The sequence below is a fragment of the Oncorhynchus mykiss genome, chromosome 7 (genome assembly GCF_013265735.2).
Source record: "Oncorhynchus mykiss isolate Arlee chromosome 7, USDA_OmykA_1.1, whole genome shotgun sequence".
NCBI lineage: Eukaryota > Metazoa > Chordata > Actinopteri > Salmoniformes > Salmonidae > Oncorhynchus > Oncorhynchus mykiss.
Genome location: NC_048571.1, coordinates 8,253,564 through 8,270,353, shown reverse-complemented (window position 1 = coordinate 8,270,353; position 16,790 = coordinate 8,253,564). Strand labels below are relative to the sequence as shown.

The 16,790-nt window shown below is 46.6% G+C and overlaps 1 protein-coding gene across 3 annotated transcripts in view; it reads right to left on the bottom strand.

The window, feature by feature from the left end:
* LOC110528741 (trafficking kinesin-binding protein 2) overlaps positions 1-16,628 on the bottom strand; it is a 47,304-nt gene extending 30,676 nt beyond the window's left edge. For 2 of the 3 annotated variants that reach the window (XM_036982402.1, XM_036982403.1), the window contains exons 1-3: positions 16,480-16,628; positions 10,212-10,457; positions 9,031-9,219 (exon numbers count right to left, since the gene is read on the bottom strand). In XM_036982402.1, the coding sequence (XP_036838297.1) occupies positions 9,031-9,219; positions 10,212-10,266 (244 nt within the window). In that variant the 5' untranslated portion in view covers positions 10,267-10,457; positions 16,480-16,628. Of the gene's footprint in view, positions 1-3,674; positions 3,733-9,030; positions 9,220-10,211; positions 10,458-16,479 lie in introns of those variants that run through there. The other variant, XM_036982404.1, reaches the window with a different exon arrangement.
* Between the last annotated feature and the right edge of the window lie 162 nt (positions 16,629-16,790).

Genomic DNA, 16,790 nt, shown 5'->3' with positions numbered 1-16,790 from the left:
ATTTCGACTAGGACAACAGCTGATCAATTAGACACGGTATGCGCTACCTTAATCAACGAATAGCGGGAAACAACGCAATCGTGCATGACGCGTTCTCAGTATGCCGAAAATATTCCGTTTTATAGTATGTGAATTTGATCAAATAAAGTATGCTTTATGCCAGAATGTTATACTGATTTCGGCTTTTCATCTGGTAGAATTCGCTGCACACTTTACAGGAATTTCGCAGCCAATGCCTTAGTTTTTATATTTAAATATCTTCAAGTAAACAACAAAACAACCTAGAAGATGGCGAATAGCTCAGCTTCTGCAGTGGAGTCCAAATGTAAGTAGTTTTTGTTCTCCTTAAAATGATCATGACCATTTGTTAAGGGAATTTTTTATCTGTAATGACTAATTATGTATACATTTCAATCAGGATGTACTAATCAGAATACTATTATGTTACTGTATATGTACTAATCAGAATACTAAATGTTACTGTATATGTATGAATTTTCTTATCTGATCCCAGTACTGAAAATAATGTGTGTGAATGTGGTCAAGAGTTTAGTAACAATGACGGTCTGTTCCTTGGTACAAATGAATCAGACTGGCTAGAATGCTTATCTACACAAGAAAACCTTGACTCGTAAATTATATTAAATTGGTAGGGAGACGGATGTGGGAAGGCTTGAGACACAGCCTTGGTACTGGAACGGAGATGGCACGGGGTAGTGTTAGAACTAATGATGTCATTTTCAGTTTATAACCTGTGGTAACCTGTATTGTGGCAGTACTCTCTTGAATAAAGGCTGTTACTTGACTTTTAAGACCGGGCTCTGTCCATTCCTATAAAATAAGGGTCTTACAAATTCTTATGAATTGACAGTGTTTAATTTTAATTGGGAATTAAAACAGAGGAATTAAATTCCTTCAACACCATTTCGACGTACCGTTACAACATACCTGCAGCATGCCACCGCACTTCATGTAGCTACTTAGGTGATTCAGTAACACTAGAAGTTATAACTGTTCAACAGTAACGTTGGCATCGGGGTTACTTGCTGTTGAGCGACGATGTCATATCATTACTCTAGCTAGCTATTAGTTGTAAACATCAGGACTTGTGTTCAAACTTGTTACAGGGTCTGATGACAATACCAGGCATTTCATTCAGTGGTGAACACCGCAGGAGAAATGCCGCAAAAAAGTAAGTCATGAGGCCGTAGATCACTCTCTTGCCACCTCACTAATTATTGCCACTAGCTATAGTGAACCTTAGTAACGCGGTAGCCTACACTTTTCCACAGCAGTGCTGGTCCCAACACTTCTGTCTCCTGATTTGTCACGTCGGTTTATCTGTGTTAAACTGCTTGTAAAGTGCATGCTATGCATTAGTTTCTACCTAAACGGTTACGGTCTGAATAGGTCTAGCTAGCTAGACCGGTAAATGTTTACTTACAACATTCAAAAGTGCACTTGCACATCGGAGCTCTCTTGTTGCAGGTGCATGGTAACAATAAGTTGAAAATAATAATCACTTCGCCAGAGCTTTCTGCTTTACTAAACTAAGTAAACCATATTTGGTATAATAATAAGTGCTGACATTTTTATTGCGCTTTTCATAATCAAACAAACAATCTCATGAGTAGCCTAGCTGGTTGGCTAGGTCAACCAATAGAGGCCAAGTCTGAGAGGGACAGTGGATGGCTTGATCAGAGGAGATGACCAGGGAGAAGGCTGATGAAGATCGAGTCCGGTAATGATCTTGTAGCGGGCTAGCTACTCTGGGAACCAGCGGGTTCGGGCCGTGGATTTACTACATACTGTTTACTGAACAGTACATGCTAAATAGTAAGTAGTAGGCAAGCCAGAGTCCGAACACGGCCAGTTCTAGTCACTGGGTTTCTAAGTGACAGACGACGTTGGATGGATGCCAACTGACGTAAGTTCACCTGATCATGCTGCCTGTAAAAGCTAACTAGGCCTAGTCTATATCAAAACAATCAAGACTGATAGTTAGGAACATCCAGGTGATGCTAGACACAGAATACGTAAAGAAAGTCTTACTATCAACTTAAGTCTTCCTCTATAAATTAATCCATCACATTTTTAGGCATAACTGTTTTACAGTAACAGTTGTTAAATCTTTACATTAGATCTATCCTCATCCCTCCCATCCTAACACTCCCACTTATCTCTCTATACACACGCCGTCACTCCATTCCAATCCACACGCCCTTCGTCTCTGGAGGGTACCATTCAGTAGGGATAAGGGGTGCCGGATTGAGACTCATTAAAATATGACATGCCATTTCTGTCTGGCTGCCCCGGGGTCTAATAGCTGCTGTTTTCAACTCTCTAGAGACAGCAGAAATGGTAGAGCTACTCTTAATGATCGGCTATGAAAAGCCAACTGACATTTACACCTGAGGTGCTGACTTGTTGCACCCTCGACAACTACTGTGAATATTATTATTTGACCATGCTGGTCATCTATGAACATTTTAACATCTTGGCCATGTTCTGTTATAATCTCCACCCGGCACAGCCAGAAGAGGACTGGCCACCCCTCATAGCCTGGTTCCTCTAGGTTTCTTCCTAGGTTTTGGCCTTTCTAGGGAGTTCTTCCTAGCCACTGTGCTTCTACACCTGCATTGCTTGCTGTTTGGGGTTTTAGGCTGGGTTTCTGTTCAACACTTTGAGATATCAGCTGATGTACGAAGGGCTTTATAAATACATTTGATTTGGTTTCTGTACAACACTTTGATATATCAGCTGATGTACGAAGGGCTTTATAATTACATTTGATTTGATAACTGCATGGCGGTCTTCATTTACCCTCAGAGAGAAGTGGAGCAAGTGTCCCACTGGCCCTTATCTGAACAGGAGCTTAACGCCCCACTGAACAACCCTCCAGGCAGTACACTGTGGGCTGTGCCAAGAGAAACTGTCTGACCCCCTAAATCTTACTGTACCCCTTTACTGTCCCAGTAGGATGCATTGCATACATACAGTACATGCCAACGCCAACACACACCGTCCACACACCCACGCACCGTCAACACACCCAAGCACCGTCAAAGCACGCACACACGCATCGTCAACGCACGCACACACACACACACACAATTCCTCTTCTTTCAGAGTCCATAACATCCGCAATAACAGCGTTGCTGTTGTTCAATGCCCTTCACTGATTATCCAAAGACAAAGGTGATATGTGATCTGAGTGTATTACATGACAACCAGAGAGAGTACTGTGCCAGCTCTCTGCTACTGCCAGACTGACTGGCACCTGAAGATAACATCACTGCAGTATGGAGCAGATCAGCCTGGGTTCCAGAATGAGTAGTGATGTACTGTTAACTGCAAGACTGTCTACTTGTAACCACATACCACACATTAATGTAAACAGTTACATGGACACATTATTTCCTGCCTGCTACGACTCACACACTCTGCTGCAAAGTTATGAGTGCATCCACACACACATAGAGACTGCTGCAAAATTTTACTAACATGCACGCACACAGACTAACTGAACCCTGCAGCTCTATGACCTAGGAGACATCAACATGTTCTGAACTCACACACACAGTGACACGCACGCCCAGCGACACGCACGCCCAGCGACACGCACGCCCAGCGACTCGCACGCCCACCATCTAAATCATTTCTTCAAGGCTCACCTTCCACAGCAACATTCTCATTGAGAATGTTAAAAACCAGCATGTCCGTTTCACCCCCTCTCCGTCGGTTTCCCGTGACGCTGCCGGATCCTGGATCGACACTCAGCTGCACTTAGAAGACCAGATCAGTGGATTCCTCTGTCCTTGCCAGGGACAGCCGCTGAGGCCGCACGCACGCACACACGCACGCACGCACGCACGCACGCACACACACACACACACACGTCTCTTTGCCGCTCATATGGAAGAAACATCAAGAAAAAGGGGATGTGGAGAAACATTCACCCGACTATTACACTGAGTTAAACACACAGCTGTTCATATGAGCACGTTCACCCAAGCACACACACGTCTATCTTCTGCCCTGATCTCATCTAGGGCATAGCCAATCAGAACGAGCAACAGAGAGCGAGCGAGAGAAGAGAGACCAATAGCACCATTGGCTCAGAGGGACAGGGCCTGTCCAGTGTGTGTTGTTTGACAGAGACACTGAAGCAGACACAGAGCTCTTATTAGAACTGTACCCTCTCTACACCATGACTGTCCTGTCAGTCCACCATATGACACTGTCCTGTCAGTCCCACCATCACTGTCATGTCAGTCCCACCATCAACACCATCACTGCCCTGTCAGTCCCACCATCACTGCCCTGTCAGTCCCACCATCAACACCATCACTGCCCTGTCAGTCCCACCATCACTGCCCTGTCAGTCCCACCATCAACACCATCACTGCCCTGTCAGTCCCACCATCACTGCCCTGTCAGTCCCACCATCACTGCCCTGTCAGTCCCACCATCACTGCCCTGTCAGTCACACCATCACTGCCCTGTCAGTCACACCATCAACACCATCACTGCCCTGTCAGTCCCACCATCACTGCCCTGTCAGTCCCACCATCACTGCCCTGTCAGTCACACCATCACGGCCCTGTCAGTCACACCATCACGGCCCTGTCAGTCACACCATCACGGCCCTGTCAGTCACACCATCACTGCCCTGTCAGTCCCACCATCACTGCCCTGTCAGTCCCACCATCACTGCCCTGTCAGTCCCACCATCACTGCCCTGTCAGTCCCACCATCACTGCCCTGTCAGTCCCACCATCACTGCCCTGTCAGTCCCACCATCACTGCCCTGTCAGTCCCACCATCACTGCCCTGTCAGTCCCACCATCACTGCCCTGTCAGTCCCACCATCAACACCATCACTGTCCTGCCAGTCCCACCATCAACACCATCACTGCTCTGCCAGTCACACCAATGAATACACAACAGGAAGTGATGAGAGCAAGGTACTTTTACCACAGATACAAAACACCGATTCCACCTCTTCCCTGTAACTAGAAAGTCACACAGGATTCCCATTCTTTCTCGTATGTTAATAACATTCAACCACTAGACTTGGGCGGTATCCAGATGTTCATACCGTTGTTCTGCCATCCCAGGATTTACAGTATCCAGATGTTCATACCGTTCTTCTGCCATCCCAGGATTTACAGTATCCAGATGTTCATACCGTTGTTCTGCCATCCCAGGATTTACAGTATGCAGATGTTCATACCGTTGTTCTGCCATCCCAGGATTTACAGTATGCAGATGTTCATACCGTTGTTCTGCCATCCCAGGATTTACAGTATGCAGATGTTCATACCGTTGTTCTGCCATCCCAGGATTTACAGTATGCAGATGTTCATACCGTTGTTCTGCCATCCCAGGATTTACAGTATGCAGATGTTCATACCGTTCTTCTGCCATCCCAGGATTTACAGTATCCAGGTGTTCATACCGTTCTTCTGCCATCCCAGGATTTACAGTATCCAGGTGTTCATACCGTTCTTCTGCCATCCCAGGATTTACAGTATCCAGATGTTCATACCGTTCTTCTGCCATCCCAGGATTTACAGTATCTAGATGTTCATACCGTTCTTATACCATCCCAGGATTTACAGTATCCAGATGTTCATACCATTCTTCTGCCACTCCAGGATTTACAGTATCTAGATGTTCATACCATTCTTCTGCCATCCCAGGATTTACAGTATCTAGATGTTCATACCATTCTTCTGCCATCCCAGGATTTACAGTATGCAGATGTTCATACCGTTCTGCCATCCCAGGATTTACAGTATGCAGATGTTCATACCGTTGTTCTGCCATCCCAGGATTTACAGTATGCAGATGTTCATACCGTTCTTCTGCCATCCCAGGATTTACAGTATCCAGGTGTTCATACCGTTCTTCTGCCATCCCAGGATTTACAGTATCCAGGTGTTCATACCGTTCTTCTGCCATCCCAGGATTTACAGTATCCAGATGTTCATACCGTTCTTCTGCCATCCCAGGATTTACAGTATCTAGATGTTCATACCGTTCTTATACCATCCCAGGATTTACAGTATCCAGATGTTCATACCATTCTTCTGCCACTCCAGGATTTACAGTATCTAGATGTTCATACCATTCTTCTGCCATCCCAGGATTTACAGTATCTAGATGTTCATACCATTCTTCTGCCATCCCAGGATTTACAGTATTACCAGCATAGAACACAAGACGCATAGATGCTTTTAGCTAAATGCACAAACCAAATGCAAAGACAAATTCAGCTCGTAAAGTTATAGAAGTACAGCTAGTAGCCATTTTTGGTGCGAGTGGACATTGGGGCGGCAGGTAGACTAGTGGTTAGACTAGTAACCGGAAGGTGGACATTGGGGCGGCAGGTAGACTAGTGGTTAGACTAGTAACCGGAAGGTGGACATTGGGGCGGCAGGTAGACTAGTGGTTAGAGCGTTGGACTAGTAACCAGAAGGTGGACATTGGGGCGGCAGGTAGACTAGTGGTTAGACTAGTAACCAGAAGGTGGACATTGGGGCGGCAGGTAGACTAGTGGTTAGACTAGTAACCAGAAGGTGGACATTGGGGCGGCAGGTAGACTAGTGGTTAGACTAGTAACCGGAAGGTGGACATTGGGGCGGCAGGGTAGACTAGTGGTTAGAGCGTTGGACTAGTAACCAGAAGGTGGACATTGGGGCGGCAGGTAGACTAGTGGTTAGACTAGTAACCAGAAGGTGGACATTGGGGCGGCAGGTAGACTAGTGGTTAGAGCGTTGGACTAGTAACCAGAAGGTGGACATTGGGGCGGCAGGTAGACTAGTGGTTAGACTAGTAACCGGAAGGTGGACATTGGGGCGGCAGGTAGACTAGTGGTTAGACTAGTAACCGGAAGGTGGACATTGGGGCGGCAGGTAGACTAGTGGTTAGACTAGTAACCGGAAGGTGGACATTGGGGCGGCAGGTAGACTAGTGGTTAGAGCGTTGGACTAGTAACCGGAAGGTGGACATTGGGGCGGCAGGTAGCCTAGTGGTTAGACTAGTAACCAGAAGGTGGACATTGGGGCGGCAGGTAGCCTAGTGGTTAGACTAGTAACCAGAAGGTGGACATTGGGGCGGCAGGTAGACCAGTGGTTAGACTAGTAACCGGAAGGTGGACATTGGGGCGGCAGGTAGACTAGTGGTTAGACTAGTAACCAGAAGGTGGACATTGGGGCGGCAGGTAGACTAGTGGTTAGACTAGTAACCGGAAGGTGGACATTGGGGCGGCAGGGTAGACTAGTGGTTAGACTAGTAACCGGAAGGTGGACATTGGGGCGGCAGGTAGACTAGTGGTTAGACTAGTAATGGGAAGGTGGACATTGAAAAGCTAAATTTAACGAGAGAAATTGAGAAAGTTGTGATGCATGCTTGTCTGAAGGAAGAGCAGCCTGTGTACATGGAGCAGAGGGGAGAGCAGCCTGTGTACATGGAGCAGAGGGGAGAGCAGCCTGTGTACATGGAGCAGAGGGGAGAGGGGAGAGCAGAGGGGGAGAAGGGAGAGCAGCCTGTGTACATGGAGCAGAGGGGAGAGCAGCCTGTGTACATGGAGCAGAGGGGAGAGCAGCCTGTGTACATGGAGCAGAGGGGAGAGCAGCCTGTGTACATGGAGCAGAGGGGAGAGCAGCCTGTGTTCATGGAGCAGAGGGGAGAGCAGCCTGTGTTCATGGAGCAGAGGGGAGAGCAGCCTGTGTTCATGGAGCAGAGCGGAGAGCAGCCTGTGTACATGGAGCAGAGGGGAGAGCAGCCTGTCTACATGGAGCAGAGGGGAGAGCAGCCTGTGTACATGGAGCAGAGGGGAGAACAGCCTGTGTACATGGAGCAGAGGGGAGAGGGGAGAGCAGAGGGGGAGAAGGGAGAGCAGCCTGTGTACATGGAGCAGAGGGGAGAGCAGCCTGTGTACATGGAGCAGAGGGGAGAGGGGAGAGCAGAGGGGGAGAAGGGAGAGCAGCCTGTGTACATGGAGCAGAGGGGAGAGCAGCCTGTGTACATGGAGCAGAGGGGAGAGCAGCCTGTGTACATGGAGCAGAGGGGAGAGCAGCCTGTGTACATGGAGCAGAGGGGAGAGCAGCCTGTGTTCATGGAGCAGAGGGGAGAGCAGCCTGTGTTCATGGAGCAGAGGGGAGAGCAGCCTGTGTTCATGGAGCAGAGGGGAGAGCAGCCTGTGTTCATGGAGCAGAGCGGAGAGCAGCCTGTGTACATGGAGCAGAGGGGAGAGCAGCCTGTCTACATGGAGCAGAGGGGAGAGCAGCCTGTGTACATGGAGCAGAGGGGAGAACAGCCTGTGTACATGGAGCAGAGGGGAGAAGAACAGAGGATGAAAAAACCCCTAGTGGGGAAATAAAGTGGCAGCTGTACGGATCCCTTCTCTAGAGCTCTGACTTCTCAAACACGTCAGAAAGCCAACTGCCTCCTTATTAATTCAGACACTTACTCAGCTAACTAACAAGTAACCAAATACCCAGCTGGAGAGTAAAGCACATCTTAGACCGTTACAAGATATCTGATGGCAAACATTTAGTAGTGAATTGCACACAACTAACTTCCATCACCTCATGAGCATCGCACAACACTATGGACTCACCAGCTTTGTCTCGTTGTCCTCTTTACAACCAACACCTGACTGGCTGCTGTTCTGGGGAACTACGGGAAGCTTTTTAAATAACGTGACAGGTGAAATGAACGGAATGTTCTTTATCTCCTAACGTATTGCACCAATTGTCTGCAGGTATTTACGTACATTTCCTACAACATATTAAAATGAATAGAAAAACTTCAAATAAGTAGTTTCAACGGTATTGACGGTATATGAAAACCATCCCGTGGGTATTTCCACATAACCTGGTGTACGTATACCTCCCAACCTTAACAACCACACACTGACACACACGGACACACAGGGACACACACACACCGACACACACACCGACACACACACCGACACACACACCGACACACACACCGACACACACGACGGTGACTCACTCATGTATCTGAAGGTCTCCTCGGCCAGCATGGGGGAGATGGCGGTGGGGCAGGGCTCCTCTTCAGGGGAGCAGATGGGAGAGATCACCCAGTCCTGGCTGTCATACAGGTACAGAGACTCTGACCCCTGGGAGCCCATCGACCCCGACCCCCCACCACCACACAGCTTACTGCTGCTACTGGTGTCATCTGGGGAATAGAGGGGGGGGTTAAGCATCCAAAGAGAGAAACAAATATTGCCATCATTCATGCAACAAAATAGTATGATCAAAATAGTGGGTGCAGTACTCGTGGTGATCATCGGGGGGCGCCATACTAATACAGTAACTATTACAGTGAATCTACACGTCGCCCCCTATAGATGAAACCAACTCATTGCTGAAGCTGATTTCGGTAATGCTGCCTTAGACACCATCCGTCTGAGCGAAGACTGAGTGCTGGGTTGAGAGTAGGGATGAGTGTGTGTGTGAGAGAGAGTCATGAATGTGTATGTATGGCAGGGAGTGTGTGTGTGAATCATGAATGTGTGTGTGTTCCCGTGGCTCTGGCGGTGCATAACACAATGTCTTCCGGTTCAGTGGTTATGTGGTTTAGTGGGCTGGGCTAACTATAGCAGGAGACTCGAGTCCTCACAACTGTGTACACAGACAGGAAAACACACACACACACCATCATCAAACAGGCCTTGAAGGGTGTGTGGTTGCAGTTTTTCCTCAGTCAGGCACGCAAGGCTCCCTTCTCCTGTCCTGCAGTCTCCTGTCCTCTCTCCATCTCCCCCCTATCCTGCAGTCTCCTGTCCTCCAGCCATCTCCCTCCTGTCCTGCAGTCTCCTGTCCTCTCTCCATCTCCCTCCTGTCCTGCAGTCTCCTGTCCTCTCTCCATCTATCCTGCAGTCTCCTGTCCTCCAGCCATCTCCCCCTATCCTGCAGTCTCCTGCCCTCTCTCCTCTCCTTTCTCCTCTCTCTCTCCTCAGTATCTACTGCCCCCTCTCCTCCTGTTTACCTCTCTCCTCCACTCTTCTCCCCCTCTCTCTCTCTCGTCAGTATCTACTGCCCCCTCTCCTCCTGTTTACCTCTCTCCTCCACTCTTCTCCCCCTCTCTCTCTCTCCTCAGTATCTACTGCCCCCTCTCCTCCTGTTTACCTCTCTCCTCCACTCTTCTCCCCCTTCCTCTTCACTCACCAGTCTCTGTGCTTCCGCCCTTCTTCCCCACGCCACGGGGTTTCACCTCAAACATCTCTCCTGTTCGTCTGCTCGCCGTGTGGGTGGAGCCTCCACCTCTCTCACACACACCGCCGGACAGGAAGAAGGGAGCGCCGCTGTGACATCACATCCTGCCCCCTCCTGAGGCGGGCAGGCGCACAGGAGCCTGGAGGACAGTGGTGTCAAACACACACAGTCTCCACAACTGGCCTCTGAACCCTAACCCTTAGCAGAAACAAAAGAAGCAGACCAGCAGAGTGTTCAGTAGGGAGAAACGTTTTGGAACAGAGTGAAACAGACCAGAGAAGTGTTTAGTAGGGAGAAACGTTTTGGAACAGAGTGAAACAGACCAGAGAAGTGTTTAGTAGGGAGAAACATTTTGGAACAGAGTGAAACAGACCAGAGAAGTGTTTAGTAGGGAGAAACGTTTTGGAACAGAGTGAAACAGACCAGAGAAGTGTTCAGTAGGGAGAAACGTTTTGGAACAGAGTGAAACAGACCAGAGAAGTGTTTAGTAGGGAGAAGCGTTTTGGAACAGAGTGAAACAGACCAGAGAAGTGTTTAGTAGGGAGAAACGTTTTGGAACAGAGTGAAACAGACCAGAGAAGTGTTCAGTAGGGAGAAACGTTTTGGAACAGAGTGAAACAGACCAGAGAAGTGTTCAGTAGGGAGAAACATTTTGGAACAGAGTGAAACAGACCAGAGAAGTGTTTAGTAGGGAGAAACGTTTTGGAACAGAGTGAAACAGACCAGAGAAGTGTTCAGTAGGGAGAAAGGTTTTGGAACAGAGTGAAACAGACCAGAGAAGTGTTTAGTAGGGAGAAACGTTTTGGAACAGAGTGAAACAGACCAGAGAAGTGTTTAGTAGGGAGAAACGTTTTGGAACAGAGTGAAACAGACCAGAGAAGTGTTCAGTAGGGAGAAACGTTTTGGAACAGAGTGAAACAGACCAGAGAAGTGTTTAGTAGGGAGAAACGTTTTGGAACAGAGTGAAACAGACCAGAGAAGTGTTTAGTAGGGAGAAACGTTTTGGAACAGAGTGAAACAGACCAGAGAAGTGTTCAGTAGGGAGAAACGTTTTGGAACAGAGTGAAACAGACCAGAGAAGTGTTCAGTAGGGAGAAACATTTTGGAACAGAGTGAAACAGACCAGAGAAGTGTTTAGTAGGGAGAAACGTTTTGGAACAGAGTGAAACAGACCAGAGAAGTGTTCAGTAGGGAGAAAGGTTTTGGAACAGAGTGAAACAGACCAGAGAAGTGTTTAGTAGGGAGAAACGTTTTGGAACAGAGTGAAACAGACCAGAGAAGTGTTTAGTAGGGAGAAACGTTTTGGAACAGAGTGAAACAGACCAGAGAAGTGTTCAGTAGGGAGAAACGTTTTGGAACAGAGTGAAACAGACCAGAGAAGTGTTTAGTAGGGAGAAACGTTTTGGAACAGAGTGAAACAGACCAGAGAAGTGTTTAGTAGGGAGAAACGTTTTGGAACAGAGTGAAACAGACCAGAGAAGTGTTCAGTAGGGAGAAACGTTTTGGAACAGAGTGAAACAGACCAGAGAAGTGTTCAGTAGGGAGAAACATTTTGGAACAGAGTGAAACAGACCAGAGAAGTGTTTAGTAGGGAGAAACGTTTTGGAACAGAGTGAAACAGACCAGAGAAGTGTTCAGTAGGGAGAAAGGTTTTGGAATAGAGTGAAACAGGAGATACTACTAGTAGGTAGGCAATACACTGAGTACAAAACACCCCCCCCCCCCCACACACACATATATTTGAATAGGCTACACTGCGTATACCAAAGATTAGGAACACCTTCCTAATATTGAGTTGCACCTCACCATTTAGAACTGAGACCTGGCCAAGATAAAGCAAAGCAGTGCGACACAAACAACAGTTAGACATGAAACAAACATACAGTCAATAACACAATAGAAAAGTCTATATACAGGGTGTGCAAATGAGGTAAGACAAGGGAGGCAATAAATAGGCCATGGTGGAGAAGTAATTACAATATAGCAATTAAACACTGGAGTGATAGATGTGCAGAAGATGAATGTGCAAGTAGAAATACTGGGGTGCAAAGGAGCAAATAAATAAATACAGTATGGGGATGAGGTAGTTTGATGGGCTATTTACAGATGGGCTATTTACAGGTACAGTGATCTGTGAGCTGCTCTGACAGCTGGTGCTTAAAGTTAGTGAGGGAGATACGAGTCTCCAGCTTCAGTGATTTTTGCATTTCGTTCCAGACATTGGCAGCAGAGACCTGGAAGGAAAGCCGGCCAAAGGAGGAATTGGCGAAATACATGTTGTTTTTTTAAACTGTTGAGCGTGAAAAACCCAGCCAGAATTGCAGTTCTTGACACAAATCGGTGCACCTGGCACCTACTACCATACCCTATTAAAAGGCACTTAAATCTTCTACACTGATTGTAGTGGATTTAACAGGTGACATCAATAAGGGATCATAAAGCTTTCACCTGGAGTCACCTGGTCAGTCTGTCTATGAAAGAGGTGTTCTTAATGTTTTGTACACTCAGTGTATGTTAGCATGTCCAATAAGAACATAGCCTAGATTTTTGCCGTCTATTGTAAAAATGTTCAGTGTTACCCACAAACAAACTGAGCTGTAGCTTCTCCTCCTCTATCCCCCCCCCTTCTATCCTTCCTTGTCATCTCTCCATCTCACTCCCTCTCTGACATTTCAACACTTAGGACAAACATTCCTCCAGCTGATTCTGCTGTTGGAGGTCTTAACCATTTAGTGTCTGAGTGAGTCATACTGACTAGCAGCTAGAGCCCTGCTGAAAACACTAGTCTATAGAGACCACTCCTAGTCTCCTCCAGGCTCTAGTGAAAACACTAGTCTATAGAGACCACTCCTAGTCTCCTCCAGGCTCTAGTGAAAACACTAGTCTATAGAGACCACTCCTAGTCTCCTCCAGGCTCTAGTGAAAACACTAGTCTATAGAGACCACTCCTAGCCTCCTCCAGGCTCTAGTGAAAACACTTGTCTATAGAGACCACTCCTAGTCTCCTCCAGGCTCTAGTGAAAACACTAGTCTATAGAGACCACTCCTAGCCTCCTCCAGGCTCTAGTGAAAACACTAGTCTATAGAGACCACTCCTAGTCTCCTCCAGGCTCTAGTGAAAACACTAGTCTATAGAGACCACTCCTAGCCTCCTCCAGGCTCTAGTGAAAACACTTGTCTATAGAGACCACTCCTAGTCTCCTCCAGCAGCTAAAATGCCAATCACAGTCCTATTATAAGGACAGGCAAGCTGCAGACAGAAATGTGCCACATAGCATTAGAGAGGGGGGTGGGGGGGAAGCCCCTTCCTGTTGTTTGACACACGAGACACCTTCCAATGTTAAAGAGATGACACAAGACAGGATGTGAGTTCTTAAAGGGGCGGCTTCCCACGAGAAGCCAAGCACAGTCTTAAAGGCAAAGGCTTCTGACTGTGTTATGGAGTTGGAGGCAGAGCTAAGGCACCGAGTGACCAGTGTGTGTCGTACATGTGTGGTGTGTTGGTCCTGGGTCAAGGCTAGGCTAGTATAGAGCTAGTGCTGTCTACAACATTTCAAGGTGAAAATAGTTGTGTCGTGTGCGAGCGTGTCCCAGACTTTCATCCTGGGTCAGGGCTAGTGCAGTGCCTTCTAAGATGATATAAAATCTCTCCATGTGAAAGAGAGAGACTGAGTATCCCTCTGCATGTGAAACACACACACACACGAGAGAGAGCGAGAGAAGAGATTGTATTCCTCAGCTAAATAGCAGCTCAGACTCCTTACATAAGATACCTCTGTCAGTCTCACGAACCCCCAAAATATCACTGCTGCAGTGTACTCATCCTCAGGGGAATCATCACAGTGACATTCATCTTTCCATTCCTTCTTGTTTTCCCTCTATTTCCAATATCAGGGGTGATAGTCATAGGGACTGTGCTTATGAGTCAACTACATATGACTAGAAACAAAATAGCCTAGATGTTCCATACCCCAACCAGGGTCGTATTCATTAGTGCACACCGTATCAAAACATTTTTCAATGGAAAACTAAAACATGCATTTCTTATTGGACAAAGTCAGGTACAGGTACTGTAAGTCCCTCCCCGTTTTGGCCTTTTGCTTCCGTTTCCCAGTACATAAGACCCAGAAGTCCTGCTTTGAGATGAAGCAGCCCCACCAAGTATGTTTAATGCAACCTTTTGAATTGGACTTAGCATCAGATACATCCATCCTTACCCACAGTAGTGCAGCAGGCCTCGTTTCAGTGACATATCCATCCTTGGGCAAGGCAAACCAAATTGGAGTTGACAGTACACTGCACCACATGCTGTCACTGGTCTACTCTACACACAAGAGACAAGGTAGCTAACTGAGACATGGGTTTATATTTCTTTATTTCGTTCCTTCTCCCTGACTGCAGGAAGATTCTCTAGCCTTGTCTAGCCTATATCCTTCTCTTCAAGCTGTGATCTCATTCTAGCCCATCTACCTCATGTTACCACAAAGAAATCAATACCTTTAACAACTGAGGGACAGTGAACAAGTAAACACGTCGGGGAGAGGCGCAGAAAATCAGAGCGTAGCCCCGCCCCCCCTTCTCTGATAAGGTGAAAGGTCATGAGAGGCATTTCCCAAGAGATGGCTTTCCCAATGGCTTCCCTTCCTCGTCTCCTGTCATTCCCTACCGCTGATCTACAAGGGCTTGACAGGTCAAAGCAGCATGATGGAGACTGTCTACAAGGGCTTGACAGGTCAAAGCAGCATGATGGAGACTGTCTACAAGGGCTTGACAGGTCAAAGCAGCATGGTGGAGACTGTCTACAAGGGCTTGACAGGTCAAAGCAGCATGGTGGAGACTGTCTACAAGGGCTTGACAGGTCAAAGCAGCATGGTGGAGACTGTGTACAAGGGCTTGACAGGTCAAAGCAGCATGGTGGAGACTGTTGCCATCCTTTCCCCTTCCTGTAGTTATGAAGGAATAGAGAGGAGAAAGGGAGGTTATCTAATCTTGTGTACAGGTGCCGGACTAAGGTCTCATCTGCAGTGATAGGACCACCTGCTCTGCCCCAACCCTCTCTTTCTCTCTCACCCACTTTTACTGTTTTCATACTATCGTGACGAGCCGAACCGTGTCCTTTCTAGCAACTATGAGGGTTGCATAACCTGGCCAGCGCAGTACAGCTCGGCTCAGTAGAGTGAAAGGAGTTCCTACAACTCTCTTCCTCTGACTCTGTGTGATTCCCTAGAAACAATCTCCAATTAGCTAGCCCCCATCTAACGGACTCTCTTCTGCACATGACTGTTTGGGGGTGTCAGGAGGGGGCAAGAGGACCATGTGATACCAGACTGTCTGAGCAGGAGTTCCAACTCAACACCAGGCACACATAACGGCTTTGGGATGGTCTGCTGAGTAGTTAGTGGAACAACTGTCCATAACTACACTCATCCTGAGGAGAAATGTCTAATTTACTTGAAACTGTACTCTTATTTTTACTTGGAAAATAAAAAAAAAAAGTTAGAAACATTCACATCTAGGAGGGAAGAAAGAATTAGCTAATCGTCATTCGGTCTAGAATTTGTGCATTAACATGTTCATAAATCAAATTTAACCAATGATTGGTAGAAATATAATCTACTTGATTCCAACAAGTACAAGATTGGATGTGAAGTTTAGATATTAGCTAAAATGTTTAATTCCCAAGTTATTACACTTAAATGATCCTAAACGGGGAATTCGAATATAGTCTTCTGGACTTTGGGATCTGCAACAGTCAGCATGGGGCAATGTCAAACATTGATAACTATATTGTTACTTTATCAACAGTAAGAATACTATTATGTGTTCGCGGGATACAGTGTAACCCCCGTGGAGTGTTCGTCACAAACAACAAAACATCTCGCTGATTGTGGGTAATAATAAAAACAACGGCGTAGTATATGGATTTAAATATAAACTGCGATGAGCAGAAGTGACAAGTGCAAAAATAATCATTGATCTCGCTACCAATGGAACAATTAGACAAGAGGACAGTGCAAGGACTTGTTTCATAATAATAAACCAAACCGACAATCGCAAAAAAATTCGTTCTGAGAAGACTGAGATTTGTTTTTTGGGGGGATTGTGATGATGAACATTGCAGAGCTAGGTAGTACTGTGGCACATCCGTGATTTCCATCCGGCCTTTGGCAAGGATTTCATGATCCGGATTTTCATGTAATATAAATTAACATCAACCTACCTTTCGATGTATTTTAAACACCTTAGACAAATCCCACAGCACATGTGGTCCCATCAATCCTAAATCTCAAACAATGGCAACAGTAGATTAGGGAGAAAATTAGCAGGCAGACTGTTGGTGTTGTTAGTTTCATCACGTCATGAAATAGCGCGCGGATGAAATGAGTGACGTATAAATTACGCGACAATATTTATTGAGTGGTGTTTCTAAATAAAAGTCCTACACTAAATACATTGAGATTTGTTAATTGTTATCTATTTTGTTAATTCATATTTAAAATCAATTTAAGATACATGGAATTAAAACTAAAA